At 41.7% G+C, this 22,330-nt stretch overlaps 1 protein-coding gene across 2 annotated transcripts; it reads left to right on the forward strand.

Annotated features, from left to right (window-relative positions):
* The first annotated feature begins 456 nt into the window (after positions 1-456).
* On the forward strand, positions 457-14,495 carry sts (steroid sulfatase (microsomal), isozyme S). 2 transcript variants are annotated; one of them, XM_066705952.1, is made up of 10 exons: positions 457-534; positions 1,005-1,145; positions 1,734-1,855; positions 2,157-2,279; positions 3,737-4,151; positions 4,954-5,090; positions 7,837-7,974; positions 12,195-12,354; positions 12,999-13,120; positions 13,466-14,495. In XM_066705952.1, exons 2-10 carry the CDS (start codon positions 1,009-1,011, stop codon positions 13,831-13,833), a joined length of 1,722 nt encoding a protein of 573 aa, XP_066562049.1. In that variant the 5' UTR covers positions 457-534; positions 1,005-1,008; the 3' UTR covers positions 13,834-14,495. The 2 variants fall into 2 exon arrangements, with proteins under 2 accessions (XP_066562049.1, XP_066562050.1); XM_066705953.1 differs by lacking the exon at positions 457-534 and having other exon boundaries at positions 1,016-1,179; positions 13,466-14,494.
* The last annotated feature ends 7,835 nt before the right edge of the window (positions 14,496-22,330 follow it).

The raw sequence follows: 22,330 nt of genomic DNA on the forward strand, positions 1-22,330 counted from the left end.
TCCTGAGGAATACATTTAGGTTGTACGTTTTGGGAATATACACTTGTGGTTTTTGGCCATGGGTGTTTTGTTTAATACAGTCACACAAGACGTTTTGCACACATTTTGCAGGAGGATCTATAGTGTTGCCCTATTTGGTAGCAGAAATCCCTTTTCCTTTTTTATTTTTTGTAAACCGAAAGCAAACATGAATGCTTGTGGATTGTTTTCCATAAATACATCGTTTCAAACTATATTTGGATGTAAATAACAGTGCATTCAAAATACATTTCCTTTGTGTCATATCTCACCAGCACCTCAGTCTTTTCCTTAAAATCAGCTTACACTCAGTCAATTCATAACGGAAGACTATACGTTTTGACCTACGTTTATTTACTTCTAGATACTTGGCAATATGTCCCTAAATTAATCATGATCGTATCCTATTACAGAGCGCCCCTCACACGTGACCTCGGACACGAAGTCACTTCCTGCTTTTCTTTGCACGGAGCATAACCCACTTTTATTGGGATACAGTCGCTACAGTACACAGCGGTAAGATTAAAACGATTATTCCCTGATTGGCTGCTGCAGACAAAGTGCATTTTATAATTCACCAAACAACCTGCTGCAAGTACCCGACAGTCAGCTAAGAAGTTCATTTTCCTGCAAGACAAATAAACGATGTCATGCTTTTCTTAATCTCACGTTGAGCTCCAGACCTGTCAGTGACATGAACTTGTTTCAGCTCCTTTAAGAGTCGATTTGCACGATTTGGATGCATGCGGGAAAGTGTGTTAAAGCCACGCCGTCGGATTAACTAGTGACAGCAATGCAGATTATTTCACTTGAATTAAACGCCATGAATTTTGCATCCGACCCACCACGCAGGGCAGTGTGGGACTTGTGATTTTGAACGGGGTGGCAATAGGGTGGTTGTGTCGCTGTGCATTTAATGCACATCTGCAAGTAAACCCCACGTCCCTCTCCTCTCCCTCTCCCTCTCTCTCTTCTCTCTCTGACAGGAAGATGAAGACCACGCTACTGCTGTGCATGTGTCACATTTGTGGTGTAGCTACACTTGCTAAGCAACCCAACTTCGTGCTCATGATGGTGGATGATTTAGGAATGGGGGATTTGGGATGTTATGGAAACACAACTTTAAGGTTAAGCCTTTAAATACGACTTGGTGCATTAAAGGTGCATTTTCATGATTTTTTTGATGGCTCTGCATTTATTCATACAATGCCCACTACAGTCGTGCATCTGATAGTGACTGTGGTTGTGATTGGGAGAGTCTGACACAGCGCTACTGAGGAGGCCGTGCTAGTGTGTCATTTTGAATCAGGTCTGGTGTGCTGATGCCCAGCTCACAATCTGAAGATACACAATCGTGTGCCAATGCTCACCCACCAAAACATGTCATAAGGTGGGCATGAGTGCGCATACCTGGGGGGAATGTAGAGCATGCATGCTTTATTCATACCCAATAAAGCTTATAAAACAGGCGATTTTATATAAAAAGCATAAATGATGAGGTACACTTTTTAAAATGACGTTCTCTCTTTTCTTTTGAGATACACAGTTTAAAACACAATCTAATCCATAAATCCAGGTAAAGCTCAAAGGAAAGCTTTGTGAAAACCCAGACTTTATTAGCACAACAAATACAGAATGAGACGTGATCGTTTTTTTTTGGTTTCGGGCTCAAACAACCTTCACAAATCTCTAAACTAACCTTGTGCTCATTGCAGGACCCCTAACGTCGACCGTCTCGCCCAGCAGGGTGTGAAGCTGACGCAGCACATTGCCGCGGCCCCCCTGTGCACCCCAAGCAGGGCGGCCTTCCTGACGGGACGATACCCAGTTAGATCAGGTGTTGTGTTTGCATTTGAGGTCTATCAGCTGTATATGGCTTGTACACAGTGCCTCAGTTGACACTCAGAGTTTAAATCCATAAGTCAACTGTAGTGCCTCTATATTTGCAGTGCTGCAGATTGGATTAAACATGTATGTATTACACACTGTCTATGATTTATAGCTGTTGAAGATGAGCTATTTGATATAATTGTAGAGAGAGTGGTGTGGAATCAAGAATAAGTACTAAATAAGTTGTAAAAGCATGTCTGGTTGTTGAGTGATGTCACTTTTGTTCTTCATCTCTCTTTCTTACGCAGGCATGGCAAGCTATGGCAAAGTAGGGGTTTACATATTTGCTGCTGCTTCCGGTGGTCTCCCTGCACAGGAGGTAACATTTACTAAGCTTGCAAAACAAAAGGGCTATTCGACAGCACTTATAGGTAAATATCTTTATACACATATACTCGTACGAAGGGAATTGTATGGAAACGTAATATGATAAGAAATGTTAGCTTCAGTCATTGTTCCTAGTGAATGTGCGTCTGTATTTAGCGACGTTTAAAGATTTTCAATGTTGCAGTCTGAAAGACCTCTTTGGTTTCTGTATGCACTGAGGAGATAAGAAACTACTAAATCACAGTACAGGCAGCAGGTTACATTGTGTATGTCTGATCATTAAAGTCATTGACACAAGGGCAGAATGAATATTGTATCTTTTGCTGCATTTACTACATTTAAAGAGGATCTGAGGGGCTTTGCGCTGACACGGTGAGTGAGTGTGGAATAAGTTGGCTGCTACGATTTTTTTTGCAATGACTTTTGCTAACTTCATATCTACAAAGGCATCTGTGGCTATAAAGTTGAATTCAATACGACTGATTGGCATTGTGACATTTTGTTCAAACGATGGATAACGTCTGCCTTTGTCAACCAGAGGATTACCCTGCATGTCACACACACACATTCTCCATTTGTTAACCGGAAATAAGAGTTATTCTTGAGTAATCTTATTCCTTTCGAGGATTATTGTTTTAAAGGTTACATTTACATGCATCTTGATATTTTCTTAACGCTCAACGAAGCATGAAATGTCTATTTTTCACAAGAACTTGAGTATTTCTCCCTAATTTGCAAACTAACACACACCTGCCAGACTGTGTTTTCAAGTGGGTTCAAGGTATTCCCCAAACATGTCTGCAAAAAAAACAACATGATTGTATTTCTTGTGCAAGTAAATTACAGATGGAGTATGTATAAATCATTTTACAAGACCTCATTTCACACTGTTCAGGCAGAAAACTCGCCTCCCCAATTGCAGGCACATTTACGACGCATTTGATCAGCTGACCACGTACCGCACAACCCCAGCGTATATGCAGAGTCAAATGCAAACGCCCATCCGATGAATGTCAGTGAAAGAATATTTAAACATGAACACTGGTTTCCTGTGGTGGGATTAGCTGCCTCCTCTGCCCCAGTCAGAGGTACAATGAAGGTCAAGGTCGAAAATGTGTGACTGTAAACTTGCCCCACACGTGTTGCCCCAAGTCTGTATTCAGAGACATCTATTGGCATGAGTGCTATTGACAGAAGGGACGTTTTTCTCTCTGTCATTGACTGAGTAAGCTGTTATGGGAAGCTAGCTCCTTGCAGCTTGAAAAGGGGTGCTGTGTTTTCCCTTCTAAGAACTCCTGCAAACGTGATTTTTATGAAACTATTTTGGGATTTCCACTGTGATATATTATTTAAAAAGCTGTGGCTGAATTATCTGTCACGGGGATCGACTGGAGCTCGAATAAAATGGTATATCTGTACGTTCACGCCTGAGAGTTGCTTCTTCCTTTTGTGCGTCTCGAAGACACCCTGTTAATCTGTCCCTTCTCCTTCTGAACTGCAGGGAAATGGCACTTGGGTTTAAACTGTGAGAGGAGCGATGATTTTTGCCATCACCCAAGCAGCCACGGCTTTGATTACTTCTATGGCATCACCATGACCAATCTGAGAGACTGCCAGCCAGGCCATGGCACGGTCTTCTCCAATGTGGTGGCGCACGTTCCCTTCCAGGGCATCGGACTGGCTGCTCTCACCGTACTGGTCTTGCATGTGTTGGGCATTTTTACTCTGTCCTGGAGAATATTGTCGATATTCTCACTGCTCGTTGCCCTGTCTCTGCTCCTCTTCGCTGGGTTCGTTTTCACGTTCCCTTATCTCAACTGCCTCCTCATGAGAAACCATACCATCGTCGAGCAGCCATTTTCCGCCGAGAGCTTGACCCAGAGGATGACGCACGAAGCGGTGGACTTCCTGAGGAGGTGAGCCGGGTTTGTTTGTTTGTTGTGGATGATTCGGGGGGGGACGTGAAAGCCGAGCGCGTAGGTCAGCTCTCAAAAGCTTTTGCCGCCATGCAGAATGTGTCCCTTTTTCCCCTCTCTCTAATTAATTTCATATCATGTTATTTATTTCCTCTCTGTGTAGGTTCACCAAATGCGCACCGTTGAAATGTCAGGGTTAAGAAGACGGGAGGCATGTTTTAAAAGCTCTGAAAACCGCACAGCCACTGTTTTTGTTTTTCGCGTTCAGTATACAGAAGCTGCTGTTGTGTCTGTGTAGGTACCACAGGAAGTTCTGTCTGCTTTGTTCTTTGGACTCTCAGTGTTTTCCTTTGAAGCGACAGCAATAGTATTGTAAAGATGCACCGCCACACGCTAACTTTCCTGTTGACAACCTTTAGCGCCGCTTGACTGCTTTCGATTTTAGAGGTGAAGTCACGTATGGAAAACAAAAGGCTTAAGCCAAGTAAAATGTTTGAATGACTCTGCAAATATTTTAAGCTTCCAAATCTCTCCAGTGACACTTTGGGCGGAATTGAAGAGAAAACAATGGGACCTTCTTGAACCCGATAAAACGTAATGGCCGGCCTTTCATTCTGGGTTGAGACACATAGACCGAGACTAAATCAATACTTCGGTTCTCCTGTTGATCGCAGTGTTGTGACACACAACTGGATGGTGTTTAAACCGCTTTGTGAAACTGCCATGGCGGGCATCAAGTTCTGATGTGGTCCAGGCCATAATCACTACATTTTAATAGTGTTTCTTTCTCCCTCTTCTTCAGGAACACTGAACGGCCATTCATCCTCTTCTTCTCATTTGTCCAAGTCCACACTGCGCTCTTTGCATCCGAGAGGTTCAGAGGGAAGAGCGCGCATGGCGTGTACGGAGACGCTGTGGAGGAGGTGGACTGGAGCGTCGGTATGTAAGACAGCGGCCGGGTGAATCGAAGTCGGGAGTGTAGTGGTTTAGTAAATTCTCAGGATACAAGGATGAAGATGTAACAGGTTTATTACAGCTAACATAAATCCAGGTGAACCCAGAGCCCTCCTCTAGCATGAAGTGAAGAAAATAACTAGCGATGTGAGTTGGAGAAGCCTTTTTATATCATCAAATAACAAACGGAAGATTTGCTTTATAGACAAAACGGAATGAACGACATGAAACCACTAACAATATAAAGAGTATAAAGACAATAGTAAGGAAATAGCCAGGAAATAGAAACAATACTCTTCAAGGACTCAATGGAGCAGCACAGCAAGACTACATGAGGACTTGATTCAAGTCTTCAAAATCATGAAAGGCATCGACCACATCAAACCAGAGGAGCTTTTCCAGATCAGCAGGGACACACGCACCCGGGGACACAAATGGAAATTGAGCTTCAAGGCATTCGAGACAGAAAACAGGAGACACTTCTTCACACAGAGAGGCGTCACAATCTGAACAAACTCCCCAGCGATGTGGCTGAGGAGACAATTTGGGAACATTCAAAAACAGACTGGATAGGATCCTTGATCACTTAGTTATTAATGGACACCAAACGAGCACGATGGGGCGAATGGGCTCCTCTCAATTGTAAACTTTCTTGTGCTCTTATATCAGGGGAGGATCTGGGGACACCAGGTCACAAGGTTGGGTTGTGATAGTCCTTTTCTATCATTTTCTGTGTGGTCCTTTTCTTTAGGACCTTTGTCCTGGGTAGACAGGATGGTGGTTTAACTTCTGAGCAAAGCAACTGGTCTTTCAGTAACAGAGCGCTCTGTATCCCGGGTGTTTTGATTTTATTGATCTTTGTTTTGGCCTGTGAAACTATTGGCAACGATGTTTTGTCTGCATGTACTAAGTGCCATTTCTGCCTTTTTAAATTATACATTAAGAAATCCAGGTTCACCTTTTGTGTTTCCACTGAGATGGTTTAAGCACACGCTAGTCTGTTGCTTAGACACCAGCCAGCCAGGATTGTGTCCTATTGGATGCTCGGGTCTGCAGGCTGTACAGACTGTTTTTTTGTGTGGAAACGTGCACTGTTAAGCACATGGATTTAGCCTTTTTGCTGCATGACCAATACATTTGCAAGAAGTACAGCTCCTGCTTTAATGAGTTGTACAAAAAGTGCAAACTCTGTCTGGTAATATACTTCTAATCTCCTGTCCAGTACTTTATGCATTGCGTTTCAACCAGCATTATCACAAAAAACAAAAATAGCATTAACCTTTTATTAGAGAAACTGATATCATCGGGTTGTGTAATTTAAGGAATATATACTTCTTAAAAAGATTATCTGACTACTTTTAATAACAAAAACAAAACAAGAATTATGTTTTTTGTATGACTAGATATCCTGCTCATTTGATCTTAAGAAATAAATTCACAAACAAGTTACAATTATATAAATGTAACGCATTTTTCTGATGCATTATGTACGTATTTATTTATTTGTGCAAAAGTGTAGAAAGACCTTCAGAATATAAATAATACATTAACTCCCCCTTCTAAGAGCCCACAGATTCATTCAATCGTCAATTTCAGCCAAACTAACACCTGCTGGTAAGTCATGACAGTAGAGGTTGTCATGGCTGTTTACATTTGTAAATAGTTTTAGTTTGTGTTTGAATATCAATTCAAGAAAGATCAATGCCAAAAAAAGAATAATAGAAAGCAAAAATGTATACATTTATACACTGTCTGCTGTCGTGACTTTGTATCCCTGCTCGAATGCTCTGCCACAATTAGACACTCAGCCGAGGGCTTAAGGGGTTAAGTGCGACATCTACCAGTACAAGAGCCTCTTCAGATATTGTTCTCCTCTGCACGGGCGAGACACACAAAGGCCAGCTTCCTGGCCTCAGATGTTTGCGGCCTGCGAGCGCAGCGGGGCCCCGAGCGCTCAGGGTGACGGCAGCGGTGCGGAGAGTGAGCTATTACAGTGAGGTTTAAAGACAGCCGAGCAGCAGGGAGCACGATTGATGGCCGTGTTTGTGAAGCACTTAAGGAACCTGTGGTCCTTGAAAAGCATGTTACCTACACATGTTTATTTTATGCCACTACCTTGGGGGTGCGTCTGTGGCACTCTTGTTTTGGGGCAAATTGTGAGCACTTACACAATTGCTCTTTTGTTTGATTACCAGTTGCTTTAGATTGAATACTTTTGACCACTTTTGTGTGCTGTTGTTTTTTTCTGCTTGCTCTATTGATCTAAGCAGCGCAGGTTCGAAGAATGCACAATGGCATATCGTTGTTGTTTATCTTTTTCTTGCCTGTTAAATGTTATATATGTATAATTAACTGTAACGTGTCTCTGAAGGGTTAAACAAATGCAAAGTGTAAATTCATGCAGAACAGAATAAACCAACATTCTCTTCTTGGCTGCTTTCACATTACAGATAAATACTGACTTTTTCTTAAATATCACAATGTAATTGTCGTATAGATACTTTTAGGTGAAGATTAATATCTGTGGCTACACCTAATTACTCAAAGACTTTTCTTCATGTTAATGAGTTAAACGAATGCCAGGTGCGATTGTAAGATATCACCCCAACTGAAATGGATTTACCCCACCTAGGCAAAACAATTACAATGATTAGGATTATCGTATTCCCCCTCATTTGTTATTTCGCACATTCTCCCACATCCTGACACAATGAACGTGTTGTCCCCGCAGGACAGATTGTGAACACGTTGGACAGCCTCAACCTGACTGAGAACACTCTGGTGTATCTGACCTCAGACCAGGGCGCCCATCTGGAAGAGATCTCCATCCGAGGGGACGTTCACGGAGGATGGAATGGCATATACAAAGGTAAATATATATAGGTGTGTGCGTGTGTGTGTTTATATATGTCTCACAAGATTTCTTAACCTCTTTATTTTTTAAACACCTTATAACAATTGCATACAAAATAGCAATGCACAATTCAGTTTCATCCACAGTATGTGTTTCCCATCAGGCACACGAATGTCAAGTGATGGAAAAACATGCCCCGTCTTAAGAGAGAAACAAAATTGGTAACTGGTCGCTGTTTCCACCATTTTTAAACAGGGATTAGTCCGTTTTGTCCAATTGGTGAAGAAGCCTTTAACCTGTGGGTCACTGTCTTGATTCCTGGTCAGGCCAGTTGTCTAGAGAAATGATTCCCCTCGTCCTTCCATTTCACTTACGGCCCCCGGGTGCTGATCTCTGTCTCATGGAGGTTTCCTCATTAGGGAAAATCACATGTCTGATCTTGAGGTTCTGGGCATTTCAGTCATACATTTAGTCCCCCCTGAACTACAAATCTTATATTCCAATTAATTCAATGGTATGATCACACCAAAACAAGAACGGTGTAATAACAAAAGATCACTTTCCAATATATCACCCAAGTTATAAAATGTGCTTGATACGTAATACAGTCATAATGACATATCTTTAAGGACTCGTGAATGTGTTTCACACCCCAAGCTGTGATAATAAGAAACGGAAATTATCATTCAGCAAAAAGTAACGTGCCCCTCTCGCGCTCTGCTTCTGCAAGAGGTGTAAAAACATTTGTCACAGTTTTCCATCCTCGAGGTTTCCCCTCTCATTAAGACCCACTCAACCTTTGTGCCAGTTGGTCTGTGTGAGTCTTCACAGCGCTAATCGCTGGTTTCCTTGTGATTGTGTTACATGAGACTTAATTGGACTTCATCGCCAATGGGATGAACAAAGCGATGTATTCATTAATTAATTGAACATGGTACAAGGTGCACATGGTGATTTTTTTCATTGCCATTTGATTTGGTTGTAAAGAGAGATTACAGTGTAAATAAACATTGCACCTATGTGTGTAGGCCGACCTAATCAATAAGTAACGCAGACAAATCATTTCAAACAATCCTGTCAGACATTGCTTCCTCATACAGGACGCCTTTTTATTATTATTAATTTATCAGGCAGGCACTCTTATCCAGGGCGACTTACAGTTTACTCAATAAGCAATTTAAGCATTGCAGTACAGTAGTAAAATCAAAACAAAATTAAAAGTGCAGGCATCTTACAGATACGTTTACTTTTAAAAAGTATTCCGTTACAGACTACTGATGAGAATAATCTGTAACATAATCCGACACATTACTCCACGTCAGTAACGTAATCAGGATACTTTTAGATTACTGTTGGAATACTTTTTTTTTCCTTTATTAAAAGACAAAAGCAGTTGAGTTCAATAAGTGAAACAAAACTACTACACACTCTAAGTTTATCCACAGTGCAAATGATTACGATGGTAATTAAGATTTGCATCAGTTACGTTTTCTTCCATATTTATACTTTGCATTTTGTAGTAGTGCATGCATTTTTAAACAATTTAAACTGCATTTTGTTACCATTTAAACTTTCACAAACTGACATAAATCAGACATGTCAATGATGTGTTCATGTCAAAGGTGCGCCGCGTTCACCGTCAGTTTAATGCAGGCGTTGGTTTCAGTTTTTTGCTAATCACTGATATCATGAAACGGATCAAGCAGTTGTAATTTAAACTGTTCTATCCATGGGAAACGCAGTCACTTGTTTCAATTCCCCAGCACTGAAAACACACATTGAGATCAGTGCTATTAGGGCTGTATTTTTAAGTTTCAGCGCGTGAGGAATGTTATGCATCTTGTTTCTGCAATTAACACATTACTGATGTCTTACCTTCTTTTAAGTGATACATATCAGGTTGTAAAATTCTAAGGTTTGAAATGTGGCAATCCCCTGACGCACACTCTTAAAGAGCACGTCACAGGTTAGGACGATCTGATTCAGTTTGTGTGATTAGTTTTTGTTTGACTGTAAACATGTTGTATGTTGTTATTTTGGTATTATACTAAGTCTTGCATTGTTAAGGTCACAGAACCAGCTAGGATGCACAGGAACTATTTGTAATTTACATGGATTTATCTTAAATTTAGATAAGGTAATGTATTACTGCAAATACAAACTATCGATAACGTTTTTGGTTATACTATGACTGTGCAGCTGTTTTGCTTATTATTATGCTTTCATGCTTTAAGTTTTATTAAAATTTGTATTTTCTACTCGCATGTAGCATCATTGTATTACGGCTGCACACATTTAAAACATAACATCTAGATTTGACGTTGAGTCCTTGGAAGCAGACAGTATTGTCCTGTGGTCGGCACATCTTCTATGGCACTTTAATATTTGCTCCATTTTCTTTCTTTGGAAGTGAACAGTTGCCTGTACTTCCACAGATAAATCTCTGCTCACACACAATGTTGCCACAACGTTGTAGAGCTGTGTGTTACTAGCTGGGATGCTGACGAGCAGCTTCCATTCTGTCCACTTGTTGTACAATCACGCCGAATCAGCCGCTCTTTGGCTAGAGACATGAAAATAAAAACAGTGTTGCACAAATACTACACACGGGCCCCTTCAGATTCGAGCAGTTCCCTGACACTCGTACACTTTAATTTTAATGATCTAGAAGTATTCAATAATCTCTTACTCTTTTAAATCAGAATACTCGTCTGACAGGAGGAACTATAACCAAAATACAATTATCACAATTCTGTAATCTGACAACGTAACACTGTTAATCCCCAACCCTGGTTCTAGGTATGTACTAGAACTTCTAGAACTTCTAAAACAATAGAAGTTCCACCAATGTATTCATAAGCAGGAGCATGTTTATATAGTGCAAAATGACTAGAGTGCTGAACAACTGAGCAGAGTAAGCGTGCTATATTATAGGTACAATCTGAACAGATGTGTCTTGAGTGATCGCTGGAAGGCGGTCAGTGACTCTGCTGTCCTGAGCTCAGTGGGAAGATCGTTCCACCAGTTAGTAGCATGGATTGAAAAGGAGAGAAGAGGGGTTGAAGGTAGCTCTGCGCAGTCTGGTCAGGACAACGGTAGGTGAGTTTCAAAGTCTTGAATTGGATGAGAGCCGAGATCTGGAGCCAGAGAAGGGAGCGGAGCAGTGGAAGACAGGGAGATCTAGGTAGATTCCAGGGGGATTGAGATGGAGAGATCCTTGAGATGGAGAGTAAAAGATGTTGAGGAGGAGGAAAGAAGCAGAGATCATATTTGGAGAGGTTAAGCTTGACTTGGTGTGAGTGCGTTTAGGAGAAGATAGCAGACAGTGAGGAAGAGGGGATAAGTGGGTCAGAAGAGGGAAAAGACAGGAATATCTGGGCGTTATCTGCGTAGACATGGTAGGAGAAACCATGGGATGCGATGAGGGGGCCCAGGGAGCGAGTGTAGAGAGAGAACAGGAATGGGCCCAGGATGGAGCCTTGGGGTACGCCTGTGAGGAGAGGTTGGGGGGTGGATGAGGAGCCTCACCATGTCACTTGATAGGTCTGATCGTTGAGGTAGGCGTGGAACCAGGCGAGAACAGTCCCAGAGATTCCAAGGTTGGCAAAGGAGGATGGAGTGAGTAATGGTATCGGAGCCAGCAGAGAGAGATTGAAGACAGAGGAGAGGGAGGCTGCACCAGCAGAGACCAGGGAGTCAGTGACTGCTAGGAGAGCAATCTCGTGAGTAAGCAAAGAGTGTGTAATGGGATAGAAATGTAGAGAGCTGGTGGTGAACAGCCCACTGCAGGGTTTTCTAGAGGAAGGGGAGAAGAGAGACAGGGCGGTAGTTTTGGAGAGAGGACGGCATGGAGAGACAGGGTCAGGAATGAGAGAATGAGATGGTGCTCTGAGATGTCCAGGGGGGTCATGGATAGAGGTGATGGGGAGCAGCCCTGGATTCTAAGCCTCTCTGGAGAAGATGAGGTCCAGCTGGCGCACTGCCTTGTAAGAAGGGGGTGATGGAGACAGGGAGAAGTTGAAAGAGTGAAGGAGGGGATGAAATCCAGCACAGTGGGAGGGGTTGGAGAGATGGATGTTGAAGTCTCCCAGGAGGAGAGCGAGGGGAGGGAGGACAGAAGTAAGTCCAGCTCTTACATGCACGATTATATTATTTTATGATGATAATGATAATTACGAACAAAGGTCTGAGAGGTTCATGTTTTTCACGTTTCTCACTCATTTCGACCTTCACAGCTGGGAAATCAACTAACTGGGAAGGAGGAATTCGTGTTCCCGGGATTGTGAAGTGGACTGGAGTGTTGCCTGCTGGCATACAGGTGGATGAGCCCACCAGCAACATGGACATCTTCCCTACCGTGGTCAGCCTGGCAGGATTGCAGATGCCCAGAGACAGGTAGGAATGGCCAATCACATCCCAGCATACAGTGGGTCACAGAAGGATCTCTTGGACTTGGCTTCTAGACTTGCATCTTGTGCGGCTTAAGAAACAAAACAGATTGGGCTGGGAGTGCACAGGTTCACGGTACAAGATGGCATCCCTCAGCATGGTAATAACAAACACAATGTGTGTGATCACGGTTTGTCTTCAGTCCTAGTACTCTCTCCTCCACACAGTCTCTTCTCCACATGAGCTTCAGTTCGTACATTTTCTGTGCTGGAGGCTTCGCTCTAAGCCTCTCAGTTCACAGCACACCTATCCCATCGATCTCTCTGTGAATTTATAAGAACACCTTGACATATTCAGCAGTCAAATGTCTATCAGCCGACAACGGTGATGCTTATTGTGTGCCCTAGTGTTTCCTATTGATCCGTTCTGTCACCTGCCCGATGCCAGAGTCTCAATAGCAGAGCAGAAGCTTTAACCAGCATCAGTTCAATGTATTGAAGGTTTTGCACGAGAAAAAAGCAGCATGACTATTTAAAGAACCTGTCATCCTTTAACCATAATTAAAGCGCTGTATTTAAAAGGGATCAGGGATCAGGGATTGATGCACCAGAAGCTCCTGTCCTGGACTTATTGTGTATCTTTTGTTTAAGTGTAATAGACGGACACGACTTGATGCCCTTGCTGCAGGGCCGGGTGACACGGTCGAATCACGAGTTCCTCTTCCACTACTGCAACGCGTATTTAAACGCAGTTCGGTGGCACCCAAGACAGAGTAAGTCTTTTTACATTGAAATATCAAAAACTAGTTTTGCAGTTAAATGCTCTGTAACCTGTTCAGTGCGGGTCATGTGACTCCTCACTAAAACATGCAAATTCTCTGTTGACAGTAAACACAATCCTAGACATTCAGTGTTCAATTCAGTATATTGGTATATCTCAAGTAAACAATAAAGCAAGAGGAGACATATTTACAACAACATTTCAATTCAAGTAATTTGTTTTTATGTTATTTAATCACATCTGTGTCATTATTAAATCATCCCATGCATCCCAGTGTTCTTCAGAGTTTTTAATACATATTACATTCTGAATTCTAAACTCTCTCGTTGTTTGACAGGTGATTCTGTCTGGAAAGCCTTTTTCTTCACTCCCGATTTCTACCCCGAAAATTCAACCCTTTGTCTGCACACACACACGTGTTTCTGCACAGAGGAATACGTGACGTTCCACGACCCCCCGTTGCTCTTCGACCTTTCCAAGGACCCGACCGAGAGCAATCCTCTCACGCCAGAAACGGAGTCCAACTTCCAGCCGGTCCTGGATGCCATTCGCGAGGCCGTGGCCCTTCACACCAGCACCCTGACCGTGGCCCCCGACCAGTTCTCTTTCAGTAACTCTGTGTGGAAGCCGTGGCTGCAGCCCTGCTGCTCCTCGCTGTCCGAGTTGTGTGTGTGCGATGAAGACCGGTCCACAGCTAACCAATAAAGACGTGCAGTTTTCTCATCCAGACTGGGCTGAGACGGGAAAGGTGTCGAATGAACGCTTTTTTGCTGTGTCAAAGGAACGCTTTTTTGCTGTGTCGAATGAACACTTCACAGCTACTTCTCTGCTGTGTCGAATGAACAACTTCTCTGCTAATTCTCAGGTGTGTCGAATGAACACTTCTCTGCTGTGTCAAATGAACACTTCTCAGGTGTGTCAAATTAACCTAGTTGGCTTGTTTTGGAAATGTATAGATGGCTTTTGGAGAGTTGTTTCTATCGCACATGTGTAATAAATACATTTGGAAGAAGGTGAGTTTTGTTAAACTCAGTAGTATATTAATAGCAATTTGGTAGTACTGACTATACTAAGTATAATTTAAAAGTATTCAATCTTGAAATAGTTTAATGAAAATGCTGTTTGCTTCCTTATATTGAAATGCAAAGAAATAAACTCGATGTGATGATATAAACCGCAGTCTGATCCATATGAAATGGGACTGTGGCATTGAGTAAAAATTGAATTTATTCACCTAAAGATATTAGTATAACAATCCATTTTGTGCGTGATTGAGGCAGTTATGAAAGTTTATATTGCCTGCATGCCAATTATTTCTGTATATTTTGTATTAAAAAAAGGCTGTTAAAAAATAACAAGCTTTTTAATATGTTTACATTAACTACTGCTCCGACAGGCATCACAAGGGCGGCTCGTATCTTAATAACAGCCTGCGGCACAGAAGGCCTCATTAGCATATTAATTGTATCGCACCATTGCAGTTTGAATCCAGTGCTGAAACAGAAGTGAGGTTTGTCTAATGAGGTGGGGGTGCAACACTGGGTGTAAATTAGCCAACAGCAGAGAGAGACGCCACGTTTCCTGAAACAGTGGGCGGGTCGTATCTTCAGACTTCTCAGTTTCTGAACTTCCTTCTTATTTTTAAACATGGTCAAATCAACGGTAATAAAAAGTGATGTAACAGATGAGGAGCCCATTGCTGCCCAGTTCTTTGCTGCACTCTGGGAATCGGTTATTAACATTTCTTTGTAACCAGGTTAATAGAGCCTTCCTCATAGAATGCAGAGTTTCTAATCTGATCTGATGTATATATTATTGGATCAGTGTGTATGATTCGGTGTGATACGAATGCTAGAACAAGCAACTGACCACCTTGCTTACATAAGAACATAAGAAAGTGTCCAATCGAGAGGAGGCCATTCGCCCCATCGTGCTCGTTTGGTGTCCATTAATAACTAAGTGATCAAGGATCCTATCCAGTCTGTTTTTGAATGTTCCCAAATTGTCTCTTCAGCCACATCGCTGGGGAGTTTGTTCAGATTGTGATGCCTCTCTGTGTGAAGAAGTGTCTCCTGTTTTCTGTCTTGAATGCCTTGATGCCCAATTTCCATTTGTGTCCCCGGGTGCGTGTGTCCCTGCTGATCTGGAAAAGCTCCTCTGGTTTGATGTGGTCGATGCCTTTCATGAATTTGAAGACTTGGATCAAGTCCCCACGTAGTCTCCTCTGTTCCAGGGTGAAAAGGTTCAGTTCCTCAGTCTCTCAGTTGGACATTCCCTTCAGACCTGGAATAAGATATCAGATGATAGAGGGTTATATTTAGATAATTTGAGTCAAAGGAGTTGAGCTATTCGTGGAGTTGGAAGTGTTGTTCAGCCAGTTGCTTTTGAAATCAATCATGATTTGGATTGATTTGAGGTTTGGCAAAGAACATTGTGTATTTTGGAGGTGGTTTGAATTGGAGTGAGCTCAATTCAGTGACTTTCACTATGAAGTGTTGTGTTTCTTTTTGAAAACACATTGCACGATACAGTCTACACAAATCAGTTATCCCCCTTCAACTGCAGATTCCCCATTGCCCTTCAAAGCCCTTCAACCTGATAGATGGGTCTCGCACCTACAGACTCTCTACATGACTCAGACTGAAACTCCTCTCTGTTACAAAACAAAAGCAGACGAATCGCAGGAACAAAGCGCTGACAGCGCTGAACGCAAGAGGAGGACATCGAAACGGCAGCCTAAATCAGAGAGGACGATCTCCTTCTCTTGCCTGTGACCATAGCGTGTTGTCCATGATCGTCACCCGTGTTCCTATACAGTCTGCACACGCTCTTTCAGAGTTCTGTGCAGAGACGGGTTTAATGAGGGCTGTGGACCGTCGTCAAGAATGTGTCACCTGGAGAAAAGCTGTTCTCCTTGGAACCGGAGCTGAAGCAAAGCCTTAAACTCAGCCATCATGTCTCAGTGGTTTGGAAAATGTGTTCAGCCTGTGCTTGGTATCGCTGACACATTCATCCAGGATAGACACCAGCACACAATGTTGTGTTATGAGCCCAGACCTTTCGTAGCTGCTGGACAAGGTGTGACAACCCTTAGTTCGGCAGCGATTGACAACTTAGAATTGTATCAAATACGTGTGGGAGATGAATAAACTAAAACTTCCCTTATATCAGCTGCTTGGATGCTATAATATGTTGTATTTATTGGACTGTCAGTAGAATTCAGGAAAGATGTTTATATATAAATATCTCTAGTGTATGCAAACCATGCCAGGAATGTATATGGTGCTGAAAAAAACTAATTAAATCATGTTTTTAATTAGTACAAAAGGTGACAAATTAAACACATCCATTCTGTTGTCAGAATCTGTTAAAATAAACACATGAATGAAAATAAAGTCTGCAATGGCCTTTGAATGAGCGCTGGGCCCCTGGTGATGAGTGCGGCTGTTTATCTGCGCCTGGCCTCTCTGTTGACTCGCCGCGGTTTCCCAGTCAGTTAATGCGGCTGGAACGGATCGCTGTGCCTCACACTTCTGCCAAGCTCTGCCCATGTGCGCAGCCAAGATATCCCGGTTTCAGCACTAATCTGCTCAAACAGTTAAAGACCATCTATTTCATCTCATGGCATGTGCAACCCTGTTTCTTATACTATATTTCCAAGGGGGATATGAAAGGGCCACCGTGCACTGGGCCCCGAGCTGCGATTCTGCACACTAGACGGGTCTGATCAGTAAATCGGGTTCACTGTACACAGGAGCATGTGTCTGTGTCGACCCTAGTGGGGTTAATATTGTGCTATAAACAGCACATGTGAAAGAGCTGTGAAAATAAAACAAATTACATTTTGTTAATTCACATAACGATAACAAACAAAATTGAAAAGGAAAAACGAGAAACTTTACAAATCGTATTTCTTCTTATGAACTCTGCTGTGACATTAAAGTGTGGGTTGATATGCTGGGGCTTGGTATGCAAAACAAAGACATGAAAAACATATATTCGTGGTAGGAAAGGTACATTTTTAAATGTATATTTTATGAGCCAGTGGCAGTGTTTGGTTGTGGATTTTTATATAAATGCATTAAAATGCCAGAGAGTAATTGCCGTTTTCTGTGTTTATGTCTATAGGAATGAATACAAAAAACTACAGAGCGATAAAATATGCACAACCACTATGTAGGTAATGAGTTGGGATGACTCAGATATGAGCTGTCAACATTAACAAGCAGAAGCTGAAAGGAGGTACATTTATATTTTACTTTTACAATTAATTCAAATTCAAATTATTGCAACAGAATTATCCCTTTGTGGAAGAAAATCTCAACACTCAAAAGATGATGCTACAAATAAGTCAATGCATTTTTATACACATACACACATACACGTTTCATACTTTTCACCTACTGGGAACAATATTGCTTTTCTTCTTTCTTTTCCAATATCTGTTCGTTTACTTGTACTCAGTGCTTGTAAAGACAATTTAATTTACTTAATTAAAAAGGGGGTATTGTGTTAAATTACAATTTGATAGACGGTGGTGAATATGCCTTGCGCTCTCCATAGGCGCACACAGCTAAATGAGGTTGAAGATTTGACTCTTAATGTTGTCCACCTGATTAACATTCAGCAGGTGCGTCTTTCTTTAATTGCAGAAGATTGCAGCTACTTAACATATAAACCTTTTCAATTGTAGTTTGATTCTAATAATTAATCTGACATCAACGCGTATTTGCTTTGTTACACATCAGAGGTATATTTTTACAGACTCGGGGAAATTCAGTAAAAAGGGAAAGGCAGTATATACATAAAATAAACGAGAGGCTTCTCCATTTTAGCCTCTGCCTTTTGGCATTGGAAAGATAAGACAGGGATTGTTTTACCTGGGGGAAATCAATACCATTAGATTTCGTGGAGACGGTTTCACAAATCGTATATCTTTCAGCGCTAATAACAGGCAGTGAAATGTAATGTATGCTAAATGAGTCTGAACAATTGGGTTAATAAAGTACACAAGAAATGTGTTTATTTCCAGTGGGTATAAATGCAACTGTTTTATTCTTGCACAGTGTGCGTCTGTCTGAAAGAATTGTTTTGAGTGTATATTAAAATGCTGCTGTTTAGTTACCTTTAATTAAATACAGGTATGCGTTTTTTTATTGCAATATTCAGATTCAAAGTGAAATATTACAAGAGAATAATAAATACAGCACAGCCAGAGTAATTATCACAGCCTCTGTATCTTAATGAGGCTAAAAGTGTGCATTTAGTCTGTTGCTTACATTGCGCTGTCGCAGCCTGGCAGGACTTTTTAAGTATTGTTTTTGACCTTTGCTTTAACTTTCATGGCTCAATCTCCTATTAGACTCAATAACAATTTCTGCTGAAAATGTAAATGTGAGTGTAGGGGGGGGGGGGTGATGCAAATGAGAAAAACCTGACATCTTCCTGGTCGAGACGAGACCCTCGTAAATGAGAATGCAAATGTCCCCAATACCTCTCAGATCTGATAAGTCCCGCGGAATTAACAGCTAATTTTAGTGACAATGACCTCCAAAAAAAAAGAGAGAGAGAGAAATGTCCATCTATCTGAAAAGGGACTTTGAAAGAAAAAGATTTTGACAGGGCTGATGAGACACAATATTGGTAACCATTCATCTTCTGGACGGCTGAAAAAAGTGGCTGTAATAGAGTGGAAATTGGTGTCAGGAATCGTCCCAGAGGAGAGACTTTGACTGTCTTAAAAGTTTTCAAGTTTTTTTTTACCGTGATGCTGACAGATTCCATAGTTCTTGGACGAATGGGAAAATAAACTCCCCAAAACCATTTCTGTTTGGTGGAAAAAGACTGTTTTAATTGAACAGTCTCTTGATTTCCTCTTTCTACACAATGCATCTAAGGCATGGCAATCTCCCACATTGATTAATCATATCAAATTTAATCAAGGATGTAAGTGGCAGTGCCGTGATTCCTACCTCTCTTCTCTAGGGTGTTTTGCTGTTAGCATTGAAGTTGGAAGTGTACAAATGTGTTCAAGAAGTTGCTATCTGCTTCTGTCGTCCATTTCAATCACAAATCTGCTTCACGAATTGGCAGCAGGAACTTCAAACAGATGTCAGCTTTGATAATGGGTCTGTTCCCCTTCTGACTCTTAGTAATAAGAAAATAAACATGATTATAAATAAAAGTTCATGAACTTACGGTAATAGATAGTCCCCTCAGTTTGACCTCAACCATTTTACTCAAACATTACATTTTCAGAGTCATCGCAAGGTGAATGGAAATATGTTCAAAGCCATTCAAAGGCATTTGTCTCACACCTCCCACATATTAAAGGACAAATTTATCTTTCTCTCTTCTTTTCACTCGATTTCCCCCCTCTTCTCTTTCTCTCTGTATGTGTGGGTGTGTTGTCAAACTACATTATTAAACATACTATAATACTTTATTTTTAATATAATACTACTCACTTACTACGCCACTACAAGCAAGCAGTATTTATAATATAGTTTATCTTTTCGGAAGGCAGTTGGTTCTTGTTGTACAAGAAATATGAGGAGGTTAATTCATTTAATGTATTCATATTCTGCTGTCAGCCACCTAAACTACAGCTATCAAGGATGCCTACGTCTGTAGAAAAGTTTTATTGCAAGGATGCTGTAGAAACATACCCTGAAGACATTCATAATTGAGAGATGGGTTTACTCTGCTGGCCTCAGAGACCAGGCACAACGTACACAATCTACGATCTGCACAAGACAAAACTCTGTCCGTCTCCCTTTCGTGAGGAATTCGGTGACAAAAGACAAAGTTACAGTGAGCGAACATCGAAATGATCTAAAACGCAAATTAAAAACAGAACAGACACAAATCAATTAGAAAAACCTTTACGTTTATGCTTCACTAATAAAAAAATACAAAATAAACCAATTGTTACACACACACAAACACAAATATAAATTAAGGTACAATTATTATTATTTGAAAGTGTTTTTGTTGTCTGAATTGCATATTCCCCCCAGGAAGGAAACACAATGCATGAGTAAACCACAAACAGACAGGCAAAGTGAGTCATAAAGAAAGATCTTCGTATCTCTCTCGCACAGTACAATACAGTGACAATCTCAGTATGAAACCTCTGATCGTTTTAGGAATAATCGGCGCTTCCCTGATGGGTAAGAACAGTCTTATATATGAATGTATTGATCAGGGTGTCTGTGAGTTAACAGAGGAGATGCTGTTACACTATAACCTCTCCCTCACTCTGCCTCTTTCCAGCGACCTCCAACTTCCAGATAAACGTCACGCAACACCCTGAGGAGATGGCAAGCTTCCCCAGCTCGAGCGTCGCCATGATCTGCGAGTTCATCTACCAGAAAACCGATCTACTGGAGATAGAGGTTTCCTGGTACAAGGGATGGAGTGACTGCCATCGAAGCAGCCTCACTGCCCAGGAGAGCCCACAGCGTGTGAGAGAGAACTTGCATGTTCATTCGCACCGCAGCGACTCCAAGGGCTATTCGATCCTGGTCATGGACGACCTGCAGAGCAACGATTCGGACATTTACTACTGCGAGGTGCTGCTGATCCGTCCCCCGCCGGCCAGAGCCAGAGGAAACGGGACTCGGCTGAGGGTTTATGGTAGGAACTCTGTCCTGTTTGTCTCCGCTGGCAGATGATCATATAACCTGTCCATTTATCAGGACATACACTACCAGTCAAAAGTGTTTGAACACCTCAATTTGTCCAGTTTTTATTGACATTTGCGCAGTTCAATGTCTCAGTGGAATGAAAGTATAGAACAAATAAACAATTGGAGATCAGGGAATTGTTTTGTTTAACACAATATAAACCCTTAAGCTGACAAACCCCTCTGGTACCAAATCCGTGTGCTTCTCTTTAATCCCATGTGCACTGTTGTGTGAGACTCTCGGCTTTCTCACGATGTGAAGCATTCTCTGATGTGAAAAATGTGGGGGTGGGGGGATACTTGGTCTGAGTAAGAATACAAAATCTCAGAAAATATTGCCAATTATGACATATTCTACCGATCGAAACAAGACTATCCACGTTTTGGTAGAAGCAACACACACCCATAGAGCTCAAAATGCCAAGATGGAAAACTCTGTTTACAGTGTACTAATACACAACGACTTTACATCATTGGATCTGAACTTCTCTGTGTAATAAAAACTGCATTGTTAGGTTGTTCTGAACAAAACCAAGAGAATAAGCTTTCAAATGATGTGCGCATTGTACGAATACAGTGTCACTTCTATGCACAGGAGCTGTGTGTAACACTGACAAATAACTCTGAAATGTACATTATTTTTCAGTTTTTGGTGACCTAAACTTTCTTTTTAACCTCTGTCAGTTTACCACTTATCTTTGTACCATTTCAGGTTATTCACTGGACTTGAACTGCTTACATTTCAATAAAAAATGGAATAATGGGGGTGTTCTAAAACGTTTGACCGGTAGTGTAGATAGTGTGTGTGTCTACAAAAACACCCCCTGCCTTGTGTTTAAAGAGCTCCGGTCGTACCACAGCGCTCTTAAAAACACTATGATATTGTGTGCATCAGGTGCAGAGACGGCCCAGGGGCAGCATCGCACGGGTCACAACTGGAGTTACACACTGATCGCTCTGTCCTCCGCCGGCGCCATGCTGGTCCTGGTGGGACTGGTCACACTGGTGAGAGGCCCCAGCGTCGGACGTTGTACCACGACTGTAATCAGGGAAATGAACTGAGAGGAGAGAGATTGAGATTTTCCCTTCGGTTCGTCCACAGGTGTATAAAAGTCTGTGCGGAAAGATACACGGGTTGAAATCTAAAGCGGCCAACGAAGTATACGAAGAGATGATGAGTTTAAGGAAACTAGAAGGACAAGTTTCCACGCCGTTGTGAAATTGCGTTCGGCGGACGTCCGCTTGGAAGGAGAGTAAGATTGCTGGTGCATGGTTTGTGAGGTTTCAGAGATTGACAGGTAACTGTATTTGGCTCGATTTCACAGCCTGGTTCGTTAGACATGTTATTATTTCATTCTGTACAGTGACTTAACTGAATCCTAATTAATATGCTCCATTTACCTGACAGGCATTAAGCGTTTGTTGTTTTTGTTATCATCTGTTGTATATTGTGTTTGAAAGCTTGTGTTGTTGGGGACAGACTCTTGTATAAGAAATGTGGAAAATAACTTTCAC

This window comes from Amia ocellicauda, chromosome 6, assembly GCF_036373705.1.
Source record: "Amia ocellicauda isolate fAmiCal2 chromosome 6, fAmiCal2.hap1, whole genome shotgun sequence".
In the NCBI taxonomy this organism is placed as follows: domain Eukaryota; kingdom Metazoa; phylum Chordata; class Actinopteri; order Amiiformes; family Amiidae; genus Amia; species Amia ocellicauda.

Coding starts and splice junctions, on each gene's coding strand:
- sts (XM_066705952.1), top strand. CDS start 1,009: ATGAAGACCACGCTACTGCTGTGCATGTGTCACATTTGTGGTGTAGCT. Junction 1,856..2,156: donor ACGATACCCAGTTAGATCAG/GTGTTGTGTTTG, acceptor TTTCTTACGCAG/GCATGGCAAGCTATGGCAAA. Junction 13,121..13,465: donor TCGGTGGCACCCAAGACAGA/GTAAGTCTTTTT, acceptor GTTGTTTGACAG/GTGATTCTGTCTGGAAAGCC.